The sequence below is a fragment of the Schistocerca piceifrons genome, chromosome 6, assembly GCF_021461385.2.
Source record: "Schistocerca piceifrons isolate TAMUIC-IGC-003096 chromosome 6, iqSchPice1.1, whole genome shotgun sequence".
NCBI lineage: Eukaryota > Metazoa > Arthropoda > Insecta > Orthoptera > Acrididae > Schistocerca > Schistocerca piceifrons.
The window spans coordinates 577,779,702-577,796,561 of NC_060143.1; the positions used below are offsets into that span (position 1 = coordinate 577,779,702).

Below are 16,860 nucleotides of genomic sequence, written 5' to 3' on the forward strand. Positions count from 1 at the left end.
TTCGGAGACATTGCTTTTCAGCATTACCACGTAATTAGTTATACTTCTATCTATAAGAGTTCGTTTCGGCATAGTCACAAGTGCAATAAAGTAGTAAGAGGACAGAGGGGAAGGGGCTGATCATTAACTGCTCTTACGTAGTTGGCAAATATTGGAAATGCTGTGGGAAGGTCAAGGCTGCCAGTTTGGTCTTGTCATTGAGGAGACAGTCAAGTGCTACATCAAGTTTGATTCGTTCCAGTAAGTCCAGTGGTATGTCTTTATTGACAAGGCGAAGTATCTGAAGGGTCTCCACGACAAGTAACTGAAGTAAATAACTAGTTGTAGCTATCAGTGAGTAGAACTCACTTGACCATAATAATGAAAGTGGTATTACTGGCAACAGTGAACTGCGTACCTCAAAGGAGACCAGCCGGTCGCGCGTCCCGAGGAAGAAGGCGGTGGGCAGCGTCGAGTTGGCGACGTGGTAGGCCGGCGGCCGCTCGCTGCCGTACTTGCTGAGGTTCTCCTCCCGGCCAAAGTCGAACGCCTGCAGGCGCTCTGGGCACCGACAAAAGGGACACTGTGTCATCCCACCTGCGCTACGAGTACTGTGCGTATGTGTAAGGAGACGCGCAGCGGGACAAGCCATTGCGAGGACACGAACGTCAGTAGCCGCACAAATAAACAGATAAACAAAGGCGGTTCAACTTCACTGCGTGTACAATGGGCCTCCTTTGTCATCCTCTATCAGGTGGTTAACTACATCCGTTGTATGTACACACAAACTGTGTGTGTTTTTTGTTGTTTAAATTGAAGGAGGAGGGGGAGCAAATGAAAGGAAAGGTGTTATTGGCATCAGCTGCATCAGGGCTTTGTGGGGCATCAGTAGTGACGACAGAAAATATGTACCACGCTGGGACTGAAACCCGGGATCCCCTGGTTACTAGGCAATTGCTGTAACCACTGCGCCACACAGTGTTTATGGCAGCTGCGTGTACTATCTCGATACATCTCTCGGCCGACACCTGTTGCCACCTAGCGAAACCTGTCAGTAGACCCTTTCAATGTCCTCGATGCCTGCTGCTAGAGATTGCGGCAGGAGATCAGACGTAACAGCACTGAGTATGATTCACTTCGATGGACAATGGATCCACAACATTCAGTGGGGATGGACTGTTATGTCCGACCTCCTACCGGAATCTCTGAGCAGCGGGCATGGGGACGTGGACAGGGACTGCAGATAGGTGGCGTTAGGTAAGAAAGTGGGTCGGTCGAGAGACATGCTGAGACAGACCAAGCAATGGGCGTATACGCTGTGTCCAGGTGGTGCAATGGTTAACTTTATTACCTAGTAAGCAGGAAGCCAAAGGTTCGAATCCTGGTCTGGTACACATTTTTGCTCGTCGCCTCTGACGCCATACAAAGTCCTGATGCTGCTAATATCAACAATACCTTCTCTTCCTTGTCCTTTCTCCCGCCTCCACCCTCAGTTTACATAATACATTTCACAGATACGGGTTCTGCATGCTGTCTGTTCTTTCAGACATATCCGAAAAAAAACAGACACCATGCATTCATATAATTTATTAATTTTTTTAGGCAACAGTGCTACACATAAATTAAGTGACATCTTGTACTGATTGTAGAATACTAGCGTTCAACACAGGACAGATTGGTGAATATACAATGTATAACTCTGTACATATGTATAAGGGGCGATGATAAGATTACCATTGGAGGGTGTTGCTGCAGCGAATATGAAACGTAGCGCAACTCCGATGCCGGTATATAAGCCCCGACATGTAGGCAATATTCGTGTGTTTACAATGTATGTACAGTACATATGGAAACGTGAACAACAGCGACGATGTTACCAAATGCGCCCAAACAGGACCAACGTGCTGTTATTCTTTTCATGGCGGCCGAAAGACAAACCCTGGTAGACTTCCACGAAAATCACAGCTGTGGAATGTTGCGCAAAGTTCCACGCTGGTCGTGATTCGACACAACACCCTAGTCGATCTCATAGACCAGGCTTATCCGCTACGCCAACTGAAGTGGGAGATACTCAGGCACCCTCCCTATAGTCTATATTCCTCACCTCTCAAAATGCAATTATCACACCGACCATTCCTTAAAAGGGCCTTGAAAGGTCGACGATTTCAATCGGATAAGGCTGTGCAGCAGGAAATTACAGACATCATCACGTAACATGACGTGCTGTTTCATCAAATAGGGATCTTCAACCTGGTGTGTCGGTGGGAGAATTGTCTCAATAATCATGGCAACTCTGCCTGATTGATATGCCGATTTGGGACTTAACGGACATTGAGTGTAAACTTTTCATTGCCCCGTACATAATATGTAAGCACTGCTTCAACCAGGTATTCTTGTAGAGGACAACACAGTTATTACCGATAGTCCACTTTCGAGAATCTCTGCAGAGAAAATAAAAATTTTTCGTTGTAGAAATACACGAGATTTTGGTAAAAGACGTTGGTAAAACACAAATGGTCAAAAAGTTCAAGTATATTATCAAGCAAAGATAGCTTAATAAAATGGATTAAATATCTGATTAAAGGATACACAAAATGGAAGCAGCATTTCAAACCTAAGGCAGGAAAGGTCATAAATCCTAAGTCCTTAATATTAGAATTGCTCTGAAACTGGTAGCCAGATGTGGAAGAGTACAATGGTGTCGAATTTGTCATTTTTCGAACTAAGATACTAAAAACCAAAATTACTATGCTTACATTTAAAAATGTGTAATTAATGTAGCAGTGAAAAGAGAATATACATCATTTGCTGGGGACTTTACACAATTCACCGGTTTGAAAACAGATTTGCAGTATCTCACACGCTGCCAGAAATATTTGAGGTGAACAATTTAGTAGAATCAGCCTGTTTTATCGAAACCTAGTAAAAGGGTGCGAAAACCCCACTGCCCTCACTACAACTAATCACCTGAGCTACAGCAGGGTTGCACACTAGCCCACATTTCCATAGCAATGTGGACCATGGAAGATCAGTCAGGCACATCCCAGTGCCTTACAAATCACAACATTATATGGTTGGTGTCATACTGTTGTCGATGAGGTACACTGCTTGACAACTGCTAAGGAACAAATAATAGTTGCTAAGATACAACATTCAGTTGCTATTGAAGAACCAAAAGACCACCCAACTAATTATAATAAAAGTAAATGTAGTTGACAGTTCACAGAGCACCGTTTGAACTTTTTATGGAATCAGTTACTGCAATATACCATGTCGCAACAGTAGTATATGTACGTCATTCCTGGCGCAAAGAGCATATTTTTTAAAAAATCTCAGAATTAAAAAGCAAGATTTTAATTTTGTTTATTCCATAATTTAAAAATTTATCAATACTGATGAACGAAATTATCATCTAATTAAAAATAAATTAATTCAATAAAAACATAAAATTTAAAAAATTTAAAAATACAAAAATTCTTAAATTTAATCCAATTTAATAACATGAACTGACGTATCTTTATTTTGCTTTTTACCTCAATAAAAAAATTTAGTTCAGAAATTTTCTGCAATTTATCTTCATTTTCTGAAAAGATTTTAGAGTAACAACCTGGAAGAGTCATTTTATACTTAACATCTAAAAGCAAAAAAATTTTTTCACCATATTTAGTCATCCAAATGTTGGATTTTGAATTTTTGCAAGATTTGTTTTTTTTTCAGTTCTGTTAATTTAGTGAACACTTCTATACAACCATTACTATAACTGTTAAATTCACTTACTAGATTCTCAACAATACCATTCGTTTTGATTTTATTTATATGGAAAATAATCGTATTTTAAATTTTTTTAAACCGAAAATTTTAATATTTTGAAATGTTCGATAAACGTTTTACTTTTTGAAAATCTCAATTTTTCGGTTATTATTTTCTTTCACTTCCAAGAAATACTTCAAAAGGAAATGTAAACATTTCATAATTCTTGAGGAAAATTTTCATTTATTCCATCTTTATGTAGATATTTTGTAATTTAATGTTAGTGAATAAAGAACTTTTTTCCATTAGTTTAGAAAACAACGAAAATAAAGTAAGGTATATCAAATTTATAGGTATTATAATAATTTGTAATATCTAGTTCTACATTTGTTTTTTTAATTTAATCCACAAATTTCAATTGTTTGTAGTTCATAATCAGAAAATGGAATTTTTGGGTTTTTCAGTCTTTCTTGTTCTAGTTCAAGTGATTTTTCTGGCTCGTCTATAACAACAGAAACCAGAATTTCCATACTTTTACAACAGTTTTAGCCATCTTTTGAAACTGTTCTATTTTCATTAGCAGTAGTCTATAGAAGAACAGAAACTTCTGCATCTTTTCTTGAACTCCAAGTGAATATTATTATTTAAACTCGTTTCCAAATAATTTCTTTAAAATCATTAAAAATCCACCAAATAATTCCAATGGATGAAATACTTATTTGTTTGTTTTTAATTTTATCATTATTGAGAATATTGTTCCTTATAGTTAAATCATTTGATAGAGATGAAGTTAATGTAATAAGGGTTGCTGAACCAAAAATGGATGTTCTTTTCTTGGTAAAATGTTATGTACTTTAACTGTAATGACATCAAAGAATCTTAACACATTTTTAATATGTAGTTTAATATTTGATTTACCAATGCTGAAAAATGTGGACCATCACTATGAATAACATCAAATGTCCTATAATGTTGAGAAGAATTCATATGAATACAACATTCACTAATATTAATATTAATTACTGTTTCTTTATTAGGAAGATTTAAATTAAATTTTTATTAATAGAAATGAGTAAAATTGGTAACTTTCACTTCTGTTAATGATTTATTAGGGAATAAATTTTTAATTCATTTTTGGATTACAGTAACACAAGTACCATTGAAGTCAATCAAATTATGATTTTCATCAGTTATAGGGATTATTAAATTTTCAATGATATCAAAAATTAGGATATTTATGGGGTAATCTTGTAAATAAATTATTGGTCCTCCAAGTTCACTATTTGGTTTAAATGAAGAAAAAATACTGGATTCTCTACAAAAATAATCATTATGATTAACAATCGTTGCATCAGCTAGTTTAAAATTAATATTTATTAATTCAACTGCAATAATTTTAGGAACATTATTAGCAATTGTTTTTTCAGTGGCTTAAATAATTCGATTTTTAAATCTGAAAATTTGACGAATACAATATTCCTTAGCCATAAATAATAGAACATTACTTTCTATTACTTTTATTACTTTATTAAACTTTTATCTACTCTGATGTGTGTATTAGGTTTCTTAAATTGAATAAATTTGCCAAATTTTTCGAATTATATTTCACCAAAACGGATATCTACAATTTCTTTGTTGTATAATTTATTATTTTTTGATGTAATATTTGGAGTTAAAAAGTTTATCTTATTGGAATCGTTACCTTTCTCAAGAACAAATGAATTATCACTCAATTGAAATAATCAACTCATTTATATTAATAAAATTTATATAAATAAATGACAGATTGGGAACTAAAACAATGAACCCAAAAACATAAAAAATATACATGGTATACTTCTGCCTAATTCTATTCAGTGTTGTATATTCTAGCATGTGGATGATTACATTGGAAAAAAATTAATAATTTGTATGTTTATTCTAAAAGTCTAGATCAACCAGAGTATGCAGAATTTATGAAAAATATTTAAAGATAAGTATAATGAAAATCGTTAATTTAATTGAGAGTAATGATGAAATTATTTCGTCAGATGAATATGAAAGTAATTCAATGGTAGTTGGTGATGATATAGTTAGAGAATATTTTAATACTGCTAGACATAAGGTAATATGACTTATTCAAATTCAGCAAAACAAATATTTAGAGGTAATCTTAAGTGTTTAAATATTTTCAGACAACATTACACTAATTTCATCATATTTGTCATGAATTTGTTAGTGCAAACTTAAAATTTCATGATTTTAAAGAAATATGTTGGTGATATTGGAATAAAGATGAGTTTAGTATTATAGCAATAGATATGAGAAGAAAATTTAATAATGTTGACTACAAAGAAAAGATTAATAATTTTTTAATCCTTAAATGTAAATGTTAAATAAACATGTTGTACATAATCCTTAATCATTAACAATGAACATAAATGTTGAAAATAAATGATGAACATAAACACTAAAAATAATTGTTGAACATAAACAATGAATAGAATCATTGAATATAAAATAAAAATTATGACTGTTTTGTATCCTTAATCAATGTTTTCAAAATTGATCCAGTGTTTGTTAAAAAAGCTAGAAGAAATACAAAGTAAAAGAACAATTAAAGGAAGAATTTAAGAAATAGAAAAAATAACCAAGAACAAAGTATTAAATATTTAATGAAGAAGATCAACCCACATAAATGTAACTGAACAAGACAAACAAGGAGTCATAGGATTGGGTGGTAACATTTTGAAAGCTATTGAAGAAAATAGTAAAGTTGCAAAACAAATGCATCCTTATGATTAATATTATTTATAGGAATTTAACAATAATTCAACAATTAAATTATATGGTAGTGATAAAATAGATTATACATTAGGTGAATCAGATATAAAAACTTTGTCACAGGATTATGAAGAAGAAAGTAAATTAAAAAATGAAGAAGAATTATTAAATATTGCAAAAGTTAATGTAAGTGAAACAACGTTTAAGTTTATCAGTCATGGTGTGGATACTGTTTCTGGATTAAGACCCAGGGCTATTTTAAAATTTGTTGGAACATTACAAGTAAAATTTCATGGAGATATATTAACTATTGAGGAAAGAACATATGAAGAAACAGATGGATTAATGAATCTTTTAACTAAAAAACAAATACATTAGGATGATATGAATACACTATTTACATGGTCTAATTTATCAAATTGTGCAGCTATATTGAATCATTCGTTCACATGATATTCTGATAATAACCCAAATATAATAAAATAAGTATAAGCAATAAATCTAAATATTTGATACAAGAAACTGTTGATCATTCCAAAAAATTACCAGTGAACTTAGACTCAAGTTTAGATTCAACTGTAAATGAAAAAATGCATGAAGGATTAATTCAAAATATTAAGAAAACATATATATAATAAATTTGGATGAAGGAGTTTCATCAATTAATTGATAAATTGGATGTTATCCCTGGTGAATAATGAAAAATTGAACTTATTAATAAGTGGATTATAAAACATTTACTTGTGAAAATTTAAACAAAAAATTTAAAAATTCCACTGAATCTGTTCATGTCTGTAACTATCATCAAGTAAAAAAAGAGAAAAAAGCTTTCAATAATCTGCAACACAAAGAAAAGTTTTATCAAAAAGTTGTATGATTTTGTGAAAAAAATTTTCCAAAAATATATATGCGTACACCTCAAAAATTGCCTTGTCATGAAAAACATTAAAATTGTTTAATTATTAATGTCATTATTTGTTTTTCTTAATCTTCTATGGAACTATTTATTTCATATAAGAAATCACTCTTATAATCAATTATTTTGTTTGAGTTTAATTTACAATGACCATTCGGTAAAGTATTAATTTTATCTTTTCATTTAAATATATTTACCATCATCAGAACTTAAAATTGTTTTATTGCATTCAACTGTTTACAAGTTATACTTAAATGATCTAATTAAATTTATTTTTCTATACTGTTTTCTTTTGTCATGCAAAGGGGTTTTATAAACATCATGAACAATTAGGTTTTTACACAGGTTTTATAAATGTTTAAATTTTTTTATATTATTGATCTTCTACTTTCTAGGTATACTTTTTCAATCTTAATGTAATGTATCGTAACATAACATTTAGATAGTTTTCGTCTTACAGTTTTCCTAAAACTTTCTTTTTTACTTATAGAATTTCATAAATACTATCTTTTGAATAATCACTCATGCCAAGTACGTTTATCATAGATTTCATACCTTTTACATGTATAAATCTTCAGTTTTTTATGTCATAAAGAAATTAATCTGTATCCATATAACATAAATAAATATTATCGCCATATGTCCGTTAAATTACATAGTAACGGAAATCGTACCTTTATATTATCGAAATAATTGAATACTCATTTGAATGTAAATTGGTCATTAAATTCTATTATTTTTTCATGTGGACTGCAATTACATTTCCTGAAAATATGGTAGTATATTCATAATTTAGTTTTAAAACATATTTCATATATTTTTCTTGACCAGTTATTGTTTTACTATTTTTCTGTTTCTGATATTTCTGTTGATTTTCCAAATACCTCATTACTCATAAATATACAATAAGCTGTTTCAAATTCGTTAGCTGCAGCATTTTTTCATGTCTGTGTTAAAAGCAAAATATTTTTTCAGTCAATCTGATTTTTAAAGTTATAATATTATATGTATTTTTCTAAATCTTAAACCAAGATTTAGTCACTGTTTAAGATTTCAATGATGAAATCATGTTTTTTCATGTAACAATCGTTTTAGTAATTTATTTCCCCCTTCTGGTGCTAATGGTAAATCTTTGACTAAATCCCATAGTTTTTTTGGATATTCGAAATCATCTTCTGAAATTGAGACCATATTTACCATCATCTAATATTTTAAGTTTTCCAGAACTGAAATATTTTGAATCTATCCATTCAAATCTCTTGAAAGAGATAAACCATATAAAGTATTTGCATCTAAATATTCCTTGTAATGTGATTGTTTTCCTGGTCGTAATTTTTCATAAATGAATTATTTAGTTTAGCTATCATAAATTACTTTGAGAAATTCCACCTTGAATTGCTTTTCAAGAAATAAAAACATATCATGATTGTGTAATAAATCGAATTAATTTTTTTTCATCCCTAACATAGAATCCCAAAACAGACCAAGTGTTGTAAAAGACAAATATGGATCGAGTTTATAAATGTATCTCCACAATTTTCAAAAGTATCTGCTAGTGTTAAAACATCAGATTTAGTACATAGTTTTGTGGATTTGTCTAAATTTTTAATATTGAACTTTTCCCAACACCTTTTGCAGTTTATTAAGTCTAGATCAAAAAGAACTCTTTATTAGGTAGTTTTGTTTCTTGTAATTTTTCTTCACATTTCATATATTCATAAAGATAAATCATTAAATAAATTGTTCATGTATAAAATGTGTTGCTGTTTCTCTTGATTGTTCTTTTGTGAGAGTAGAAGATAATTTATCAATACTAGTAAGTAAAAATTTAATCATACCTAAAAATGTTAATGTTAATCCGTTTTCAACCTCTTTACTAAAAGAAATATATTTTTGTTCATTATTTTGAATAGCATTAATTACTTGATCACCAACTGCTAATTCGTTGACAAACAAATGAACATTGCAATTTGCTAAATTATGAGTATAAAACAGAATAAAATTTGGACTTTGATAATTAAGATTTGAATCTTTATGGGCACTTCCTCAATATTTTCCTGTTAAATGGCCATGATGTCTTACATTTTTCTCTGTTTTAGTAATTTAGTTAACAGAAAGAAAAAAATTAATTTGTGAAATTTATTTTCTCTTCATTGTCATTATTATTGGAATATTTGGAAAATATATTTCATCTATTTCCTGTTTTAACATTTCAACGAATTTTTTCACTGCTTTTTACCAGTATATGTTACAGGTTTCTTATAATTATTGCTATACTATCCAGCATAATAGCTGAATGAGAAAGGTAACTCTTTCTGATATTAATTAATATAAGCTTTTTGAGAACCTGACTGACTAGTGTTAACATCCTATGAAACATCTTCGAAATCGGCATAGATTAGAAAAAGGTACATGTAATTTGTAAATTTAATTTTTTTCACTTTGTGGCATATCTATTTTAGTTTTTTATGCGTTTTACATAGTTTTAAAGATTGTTTCATTGTTCTTGCGAAAATCACAAACATCCATTGTAAGGATAAATTTGATGTCCATTTTAGGTGATTCTGAACTAATTAATCTAGAGTATTTATCCAACAATAATGAGAATAATTTTCTTCTAGAATTAAAGTTTTTCTTTTTATTTTTTGTATTCTTATGAGGATATACAATAAATTTTTCATGAGAAGTGTGAACATTAATTAAAATATTTGACTTCATTTTTAATTTTGGAGTGTATGTTAAGTGAACAGGAAAATTAATTTTCCCTTTTATAAATATTTCATCTAATTTTAATCCAATATTTCTATATTTACAAAGTCTTGGTCCATCACGATTAATGTCACATAAAACTGATTTTATTGAATAAAGAAAATTTTTTATATGTATTTTTTATATTAATTACAGCTCTTTTATCTTTAGATTCTTTTGGTAAATCTATATAAGAACAACCAGAAATTGTTTTTTGCTATTAACACTTAATTATAAATTATCTACATGAAATAAAGAGCATCCAGATTTTCTTCATTGCATTTCCTCAATTTCTGTTAATAGTTTTCGTGTTGATTTTTCATAACAGAACTTCATTACATGTTTTAAATCGAAATTGTTTTGTTTGGTCGTGTCTTTTAAATCACAATAAAATTTTTATGTTAGCTTTAATCGTTTTATTATTAAAATATTCTTAAATTTAGTGATTACTTCTATTTTTTTATTAAAAATTGTTGTGGTTCAACAGTATTATCAACATGATTAATTTAAGATATTATTACCCTAATTTGAAAGCAGGACTTTTCTATTAGTTCATTTAAGTGATTTAAAAAGTCGTAAGCATCTAGAAAATTGTAACCTGAAAAATTTTTCAGGAAGTTTTTTGTTTAACTTCTTGATATTTATCTAGTAGAAGTTCTTGAAAATAATTCTCATTATTGATATTATTAATATTAATCTCAGAGGTACTGATATGATCGATCAATTGTTGTTTATTAAGGCTAGAATAATTTTTTAATTATTTCATTTTGCAGGTTTTACGAAGATCTTCTGAGAATTTTTTATTCAATTTGTTGTCATTATTATTTATACTGTCCTCAGCTCTTTCAATAAGAGGGATTACATGTTGTTTCTTAATTCAGAATATTTTTTTAATTTTTTGCTTTACAGATTTCAGGAAGTTCTTTCAAAGCTTTTTGATTGAATTCGTTATCATTAATACTGTCGAACAGTTTTGGAACAGGATTGATTAATTTTTCTATATTAAGTTTTGAATAATTCTTTAAATTTGTTGTTTTACAAATTGATCGAAATTATTTTATATTTTTATATCCTAGTACTCTCTTCTTCATTTCTTTCCTATTAAAATCAATGCATTCAAAGAGATCTTGTCTAGTTAAATTTGAATAACCATTTCCTTTACAATAATATTCAAAATATGTATAACTCAATCCATGATTTTTTTAAAATAATTTTCTATGTCTTCGAAATAGCTGCTTTTTGGCATACATTTTGTTTTGCTATTATTTATTATGTAAAAAATTTTATTTCTTTAAAAAATTAAAATGTTTGTGGCTGAAATGTAGATGAAAATGTCAGTCATTTGTATAGATAGAAGATGTTTGACAGAACTTATTTGTACAGAAAAAAATTTATTAAGTTTTTATTTATTACACAAAATGTGAATTTCGTTTTTTGGAATTGATAGTGTCACCTTGTGATTCAAAATGCCTGCAGAAGGTGAAAATGGTGCACGATAGCATGCTGGTGGTTGCAGTCAGACCACTACACTGCAAGGTGGTCGACAAGTATCCCTACTGGCGAATAGGAGCAGAAATCACATTCCTAGGGATATTGCTGCAAACCTTACAACTGCTACCGGTACACATGTCTGTGCCAAAACCGTTTTGTGGAAATTAAAGCAGGCTGGTTTGTATGCTTGGAAGCCTGTTACACGAATTCCACTTCAATCATGCCATCATTGAGAAAGAGTTCCTTATTGTAGGGAGCATGTTGGTTGGGCTCAGCAACAATGGTCCAGAGTGAGGTACTCCCACGAATCCCACTTCATTGTGGAAAGTGATTCTTGACACCAGTTAGTGCCAATAAAGCTGGGAATACGTTGCAGACCACAGAAGGTTCATGATCATCATCGGTATGACCTAGGCGCTATGCTGTGGAGCGGTATTATTCACAATGGGTCAACACTGATGTATATCTTTGCGTGAGGTACTGCTGGAGCGCAATGGTACTATAGAGGGAGTATTCTGAATCGTGTCCATCTGTTTATGGAAGACAAGGCCCGCCCAGACAGGACAATGACGTGTTGGACTGTGAAGATATTGAACGTGTGGAATGGCCTGCATATTTCCGGACTTAAACCCTATACGGCATGACTGGAACGCTCTTGGCAGACGTATTTATCGAGGAACGCTCCCTCTCCGAACCGTGCAAGAACTGAAAATCGCCTGGAAAGAGGACTAGGGCAATACACCCGAAGTACTACTCAAGTAAGAGTAACAACTGTGTAACGTGCATTAGTGCCCAAGGAGAGCATATTCGTTACTCATAGTCCGATACAAACCTTTGTGTTGGGAGTCTGACCTGTGATATAGATGAACGTTATTTATGTCTGTTATCTTGCTTTACCATGTGGTGAAATCTGTGCCATTTATCGTTATAAGCGTGAAAGTCCACGTTTGTTATGTATGGATTGTGTTTCATGCCATCTGTTATTGCCTGTAGTTGCTCCTGTCCGGTAATATCTCTGTCCCTTATCAGTTATCAAATAGTGTAGGCCCCAGAAAAACATCACACAGCATGTTTGAGCTATTCCAGACAATGTTATCTTAGTACATCAACCACATCGGCACAAGAAGAACAAATTAGTAATAGGGAAGGATGGGATAATGTTGCTGCAGAATGCGGTACTTACTGGCCCTGATGTTCTGGAGGTAGTGGGCGATTGTGGTGGTGGGCATGCCACAGGAGGCGTGCGCAGCGATCGCGGGCAGCCGGTTCTGAAATGTACCGTGAGCTGTCAGTCATTGTATCCAATGTACACACACTTCATGCACACATAAGAGGGGAAATAGAAGGGAGGATGGGCTGGCGTACGGTGGCGGCAGCGCACCTAGCGGCATAGAGTTTACGAGAGTACCGATAGAAGCCAATGACAAGAAGTGCCGCTAACCCCGTCTCAGCCGCGAGTATTTAGGATCGCCGTTGCGAACTGGAGGGCCAGTTTTAGCCAGTTAGTTTAGCCAGTTAGTTCGAGCCAGTTACACCAGTTAGTTCGTGACTGTACGCCGTGGACTTCCACCGTGTTATTGAGATGGAACTGCAGACAGTTTAGCAGACAGACAGCAAGCACATGGCAACATTAGGGTGAACGTGGCGAACCTCTGCTTCAGCAGCAGTGAAGCTACATGGACTATATAGAAGAGAGCTTGTACCACAGCTCATGGAAACTTAAAGTTAAGTATCTCTTTGTTTAAGAATTAAGAACACAGTTAATATAGGCGTTTAGTTTGTGTTATAGAAACAGGATACCAGCCACCAATCAACATGCTCTGCTTGCTTCCCTTGGTACAAGCTTACAATAGACAACGAAATGCCATAAAAGATGGCGACGAGTATAATTCAGAATATTTTGATTGTTTCTCTTGTCTTTCAGATTGCAGTGGTATCTGACTGCAAATTTGTTGTTGAGTTCTTGCATGTATTCCAGGAGGGGAGCAGCAGAACTAATCAAACTTCTCTTCTCAGGGGCTTTGCTTGCTTGCTGTTTTGAACTTATTTATGAAATCCATGGCTACCACGCCCCTTCCGCTCCCTGCCCCCGCCCCTCAGCCACAGACGACCAATGTTAAGGATCTTACACGAGCTTTTGACTTTCAGACCCAACCATTTGCTTCCTTGCTGACAACAGTACAACAATTTCTGGCTGCACAAGCAACGGCGGCCGCATAGCCGACTGACCGACACGCCCAACAAGTGCCGCAGCCCAGCATACCTATGTACTGGCAAGTTAATGACACACAAGAGGAATGGCACGAATACCTGACACGGTTCCAAGCTTATTGTGCGGCTCATCGTGTTCAAGATATTGCAAAGCTATAATACTTTCTTTCGATGGCAGGGCCCCCAGCGTTGAGGCTAAAAAACTTTTCCCAGCTGCGTCTCCCGACGAACTAAGTTATGACGAAGTAATCACTGCATTAACAAAGTACTAAGACCAGAAAGTTCACGTAGCTACATCCAGATATCAGCTTTTCCGTCTGCAGAAAAAGCCGGAATTGATGTACTGTCAGTGGTATACAGAATTAAGGGACATGACTAGGAAGTGTAAATTTAAGTGTAGTTATGGCAACTTTAACTGTGACCTCGTATATCCTGTGGCTGAATATTGCACACCTGTCTGGTACAGGAGTGTGCATGCCAGTAAGGTTGACTTTCAGCTGAATGACACAATGAGAATTGTAACGGGCACTGTGAGATCGACCCCACTACCTTGGCTGTCTGCTCTCAGTAACATCACTCCACCACATTTGAGACGACAATAAGCAGCGGCCCACGTATGGGAAAAGATTAATGACGTAAAGCTTTCCCAAGGGCTACCCGCCCAGGAAATACTGCTCAGTCCACCCTGCACGGGTCTCAAATCAAGAAAACCATTCTGGACAGCTCGAGAACCCGAATCATTCAAGACTGAAGATGTGTGGAAGGAAAAATGGGAAAACGACGCCAGCATACTCCGCCGTAGCGTCGAAGACCCTACATGTATACCAGGCTTCCAACTACCTAGAAGAACCTGGTGTGTGTTCAACAGAATCCGATGTGGACATTGAAGAACTAAGTCCTTCACGTACATATTGGGACTCTCAGACTCCCCGATGTGAGACTGTGGAGCAACAGAACAATGTTGAACACATTGTAGAGGAATGTTCCAATAGATGTCTTACTGGAGGCTGGAACGACATAATCAACGCCTCACCAACAGCACTGGATTGGAAAGACTCTCTGGATATCGGTTTATGATATAATTAGTGACCATAACTCCTGTACATTCCTTTTGTTATGTATAAATATTTCTTTTGTATTGTGTAAATATCGCTGAAAACTGCATGTGTATTTCCATGCGATAAATAAATCATAATAACTGTGACCTCGTGATTCGAGATGTTATAACATTCAATGTCCCCGATAGCAGAACACGGAAACAGATCCTTAAGTACACTGATCCTTCATTTTCTCAAACGTTGCAAATCTTAGAGCAATATGACTCGGGTACCATAGTGGCCGATAAGTTTGACCAGGTCTCAATTTGTCGGGTCGAGTCACTCCTAGCTCGCGACCGCCCCAGGCAGCGTAGACATCCGTGATGACAGCCTCGTAAGGATGTAAACAAGCCGATGTAAACTTAGTGAAGTCTTGCCCTAGATGTTTTGCTCGTCATAAAAGACAACATTGCCCATCACGTAACGTAACGTGTTACATCTGCGGAAAAAAGGCCATCTCCAAGTAGTTTGTTTGCAACGACACAAAAACGCCAATTTTGGCCGCTCCCAGAAAAAAAACACGCTAGTGCACATGCAGTGAACGTTGTGTTTTCCAAATCTGCAGTAGGTTCTGACAAAAGTATGATTAAAGTTATACCTCCTTCTCGTCCTAGTGCTGTACAATGACGTTCTAACAAACTATTTGTATCATTACGCATTGCGGGTCGTCGTGTGAACTTTAAGGTTAGACACAGGTGCCTCAGTAACTTTGCTAAGCCGTGCCATGTACGAACAGTCCGGCTCTCCACGGCTTTCTAAATCTAGCAAGCACCTCACTGCTTACAACGGACAGGAAATTCCAGAGCTTGGACATTGTAGTTTGTCTGCCATTTAGAAATCTCACACTACGACAGTGAATTTTACGATATTGACATCAAGAGACGATGAGAGCATTTTTGGTTTAGATGCCTCTGATTGGTTTGGTCGTAGCATCCAAGACAATGTACGTTCCATATCGACTTTTGATCCGAAAGCCAATGCAACTAGCTTGCTTAAAGAATTTCCTGGACTATTTTCCGAAGGAATGGGGAAAGCTAATAACTTTTTAGCGCATGTTACATTGGAAGACAATGCACAGCCTAAATTTTTTCGGGCCCGCCCCGTTCCAAATGCCTTAAGAGACAAAGTAGCGAGCGAACTGAAAGAATTGCAAGATAATGGTGTAGTTGCTCTCATTCAAGCTAAATCAAGTCCACTAGTTTTGTTGCCTAAGCCTTGTGGTCGCATTGGCACTTGTGTTGTATTCAAGTCTACAGTCAATACACAGACAGTAGTTGACACTTGTGCGTTATCTCGGCCTGAGGAACTCATGGACCGGCTTGGTGCAGGATGTTACTTTTCTAAGGAAGATTTACGTAATGCCTACTTGCAAATTACATTGAATGAAGAGTCACAGAAAATGTTTGTTGTAATTATATTCTTAGGACTGTTCAAGTACAGCGTTATCCTAAATAATGGACCAATTTTCAAAACTTCGTATTTATTCAAGTACAAATACAAAAGTAAACAAGCTTTATACCAATAAAAGAGGAAGTTTCGAAGTTTTTTTCCTAATGCTTGATATCAATTTAATAAATTTAATAATATGTAACTATTTTGTTTTTAATGATTATCTAAAAATTAGAAATGTGATAAATGTTATAAATGTTCAGTGCGGCCACCGTTGGCTACACTGCAAACATCGACGCGGTAGCCAAACTCGTCCAACACATGCGACAGTATATCTGCTGTTACTCAGTGCGCGGCAGCAGTGATCCAGTTCCGCAGGTCGTTCAGAGCGGTTGGTAGAGGCGGGACGTTAAAAGCTTCCTCCTCATAACCCCATAATAAATAGTAACAGGGTGCGAGATCAGGAGATCTCGGTGGCCTGAAGTACAGAGCTAGGTCCTTAAGTCCTCTGCGACC

The 16,860-nt window shown here is 34.2% G+C and overlaps 1 protein-coding gene across 1 annotated transcript in view; it reads right to left on the bottom strand.

Moving 5' to 3' along the window:
- Positions 1-16,860, bottom strand: part of LOC124802680 (lipase 3-like) — a 268,556-nt gene that overhangs the window by 25,241 nt on the left and 226,455 nt on the right. Inside the window, exons 7-8 of the mRNA XM_047263609.1 lie at positions 12,831-12,915; positions 398-540 (exon numbers count right to left, since the gene is read on the bottom strand). Coding sequence (XP_047119565.1) covers positions 398-540; positions 12,831-12,915 — 228 coding nt within the window. The remainder of the gene's footprint in view (positions 1-397; positions 541-12,830; positions 12,916-16,860) is intronic.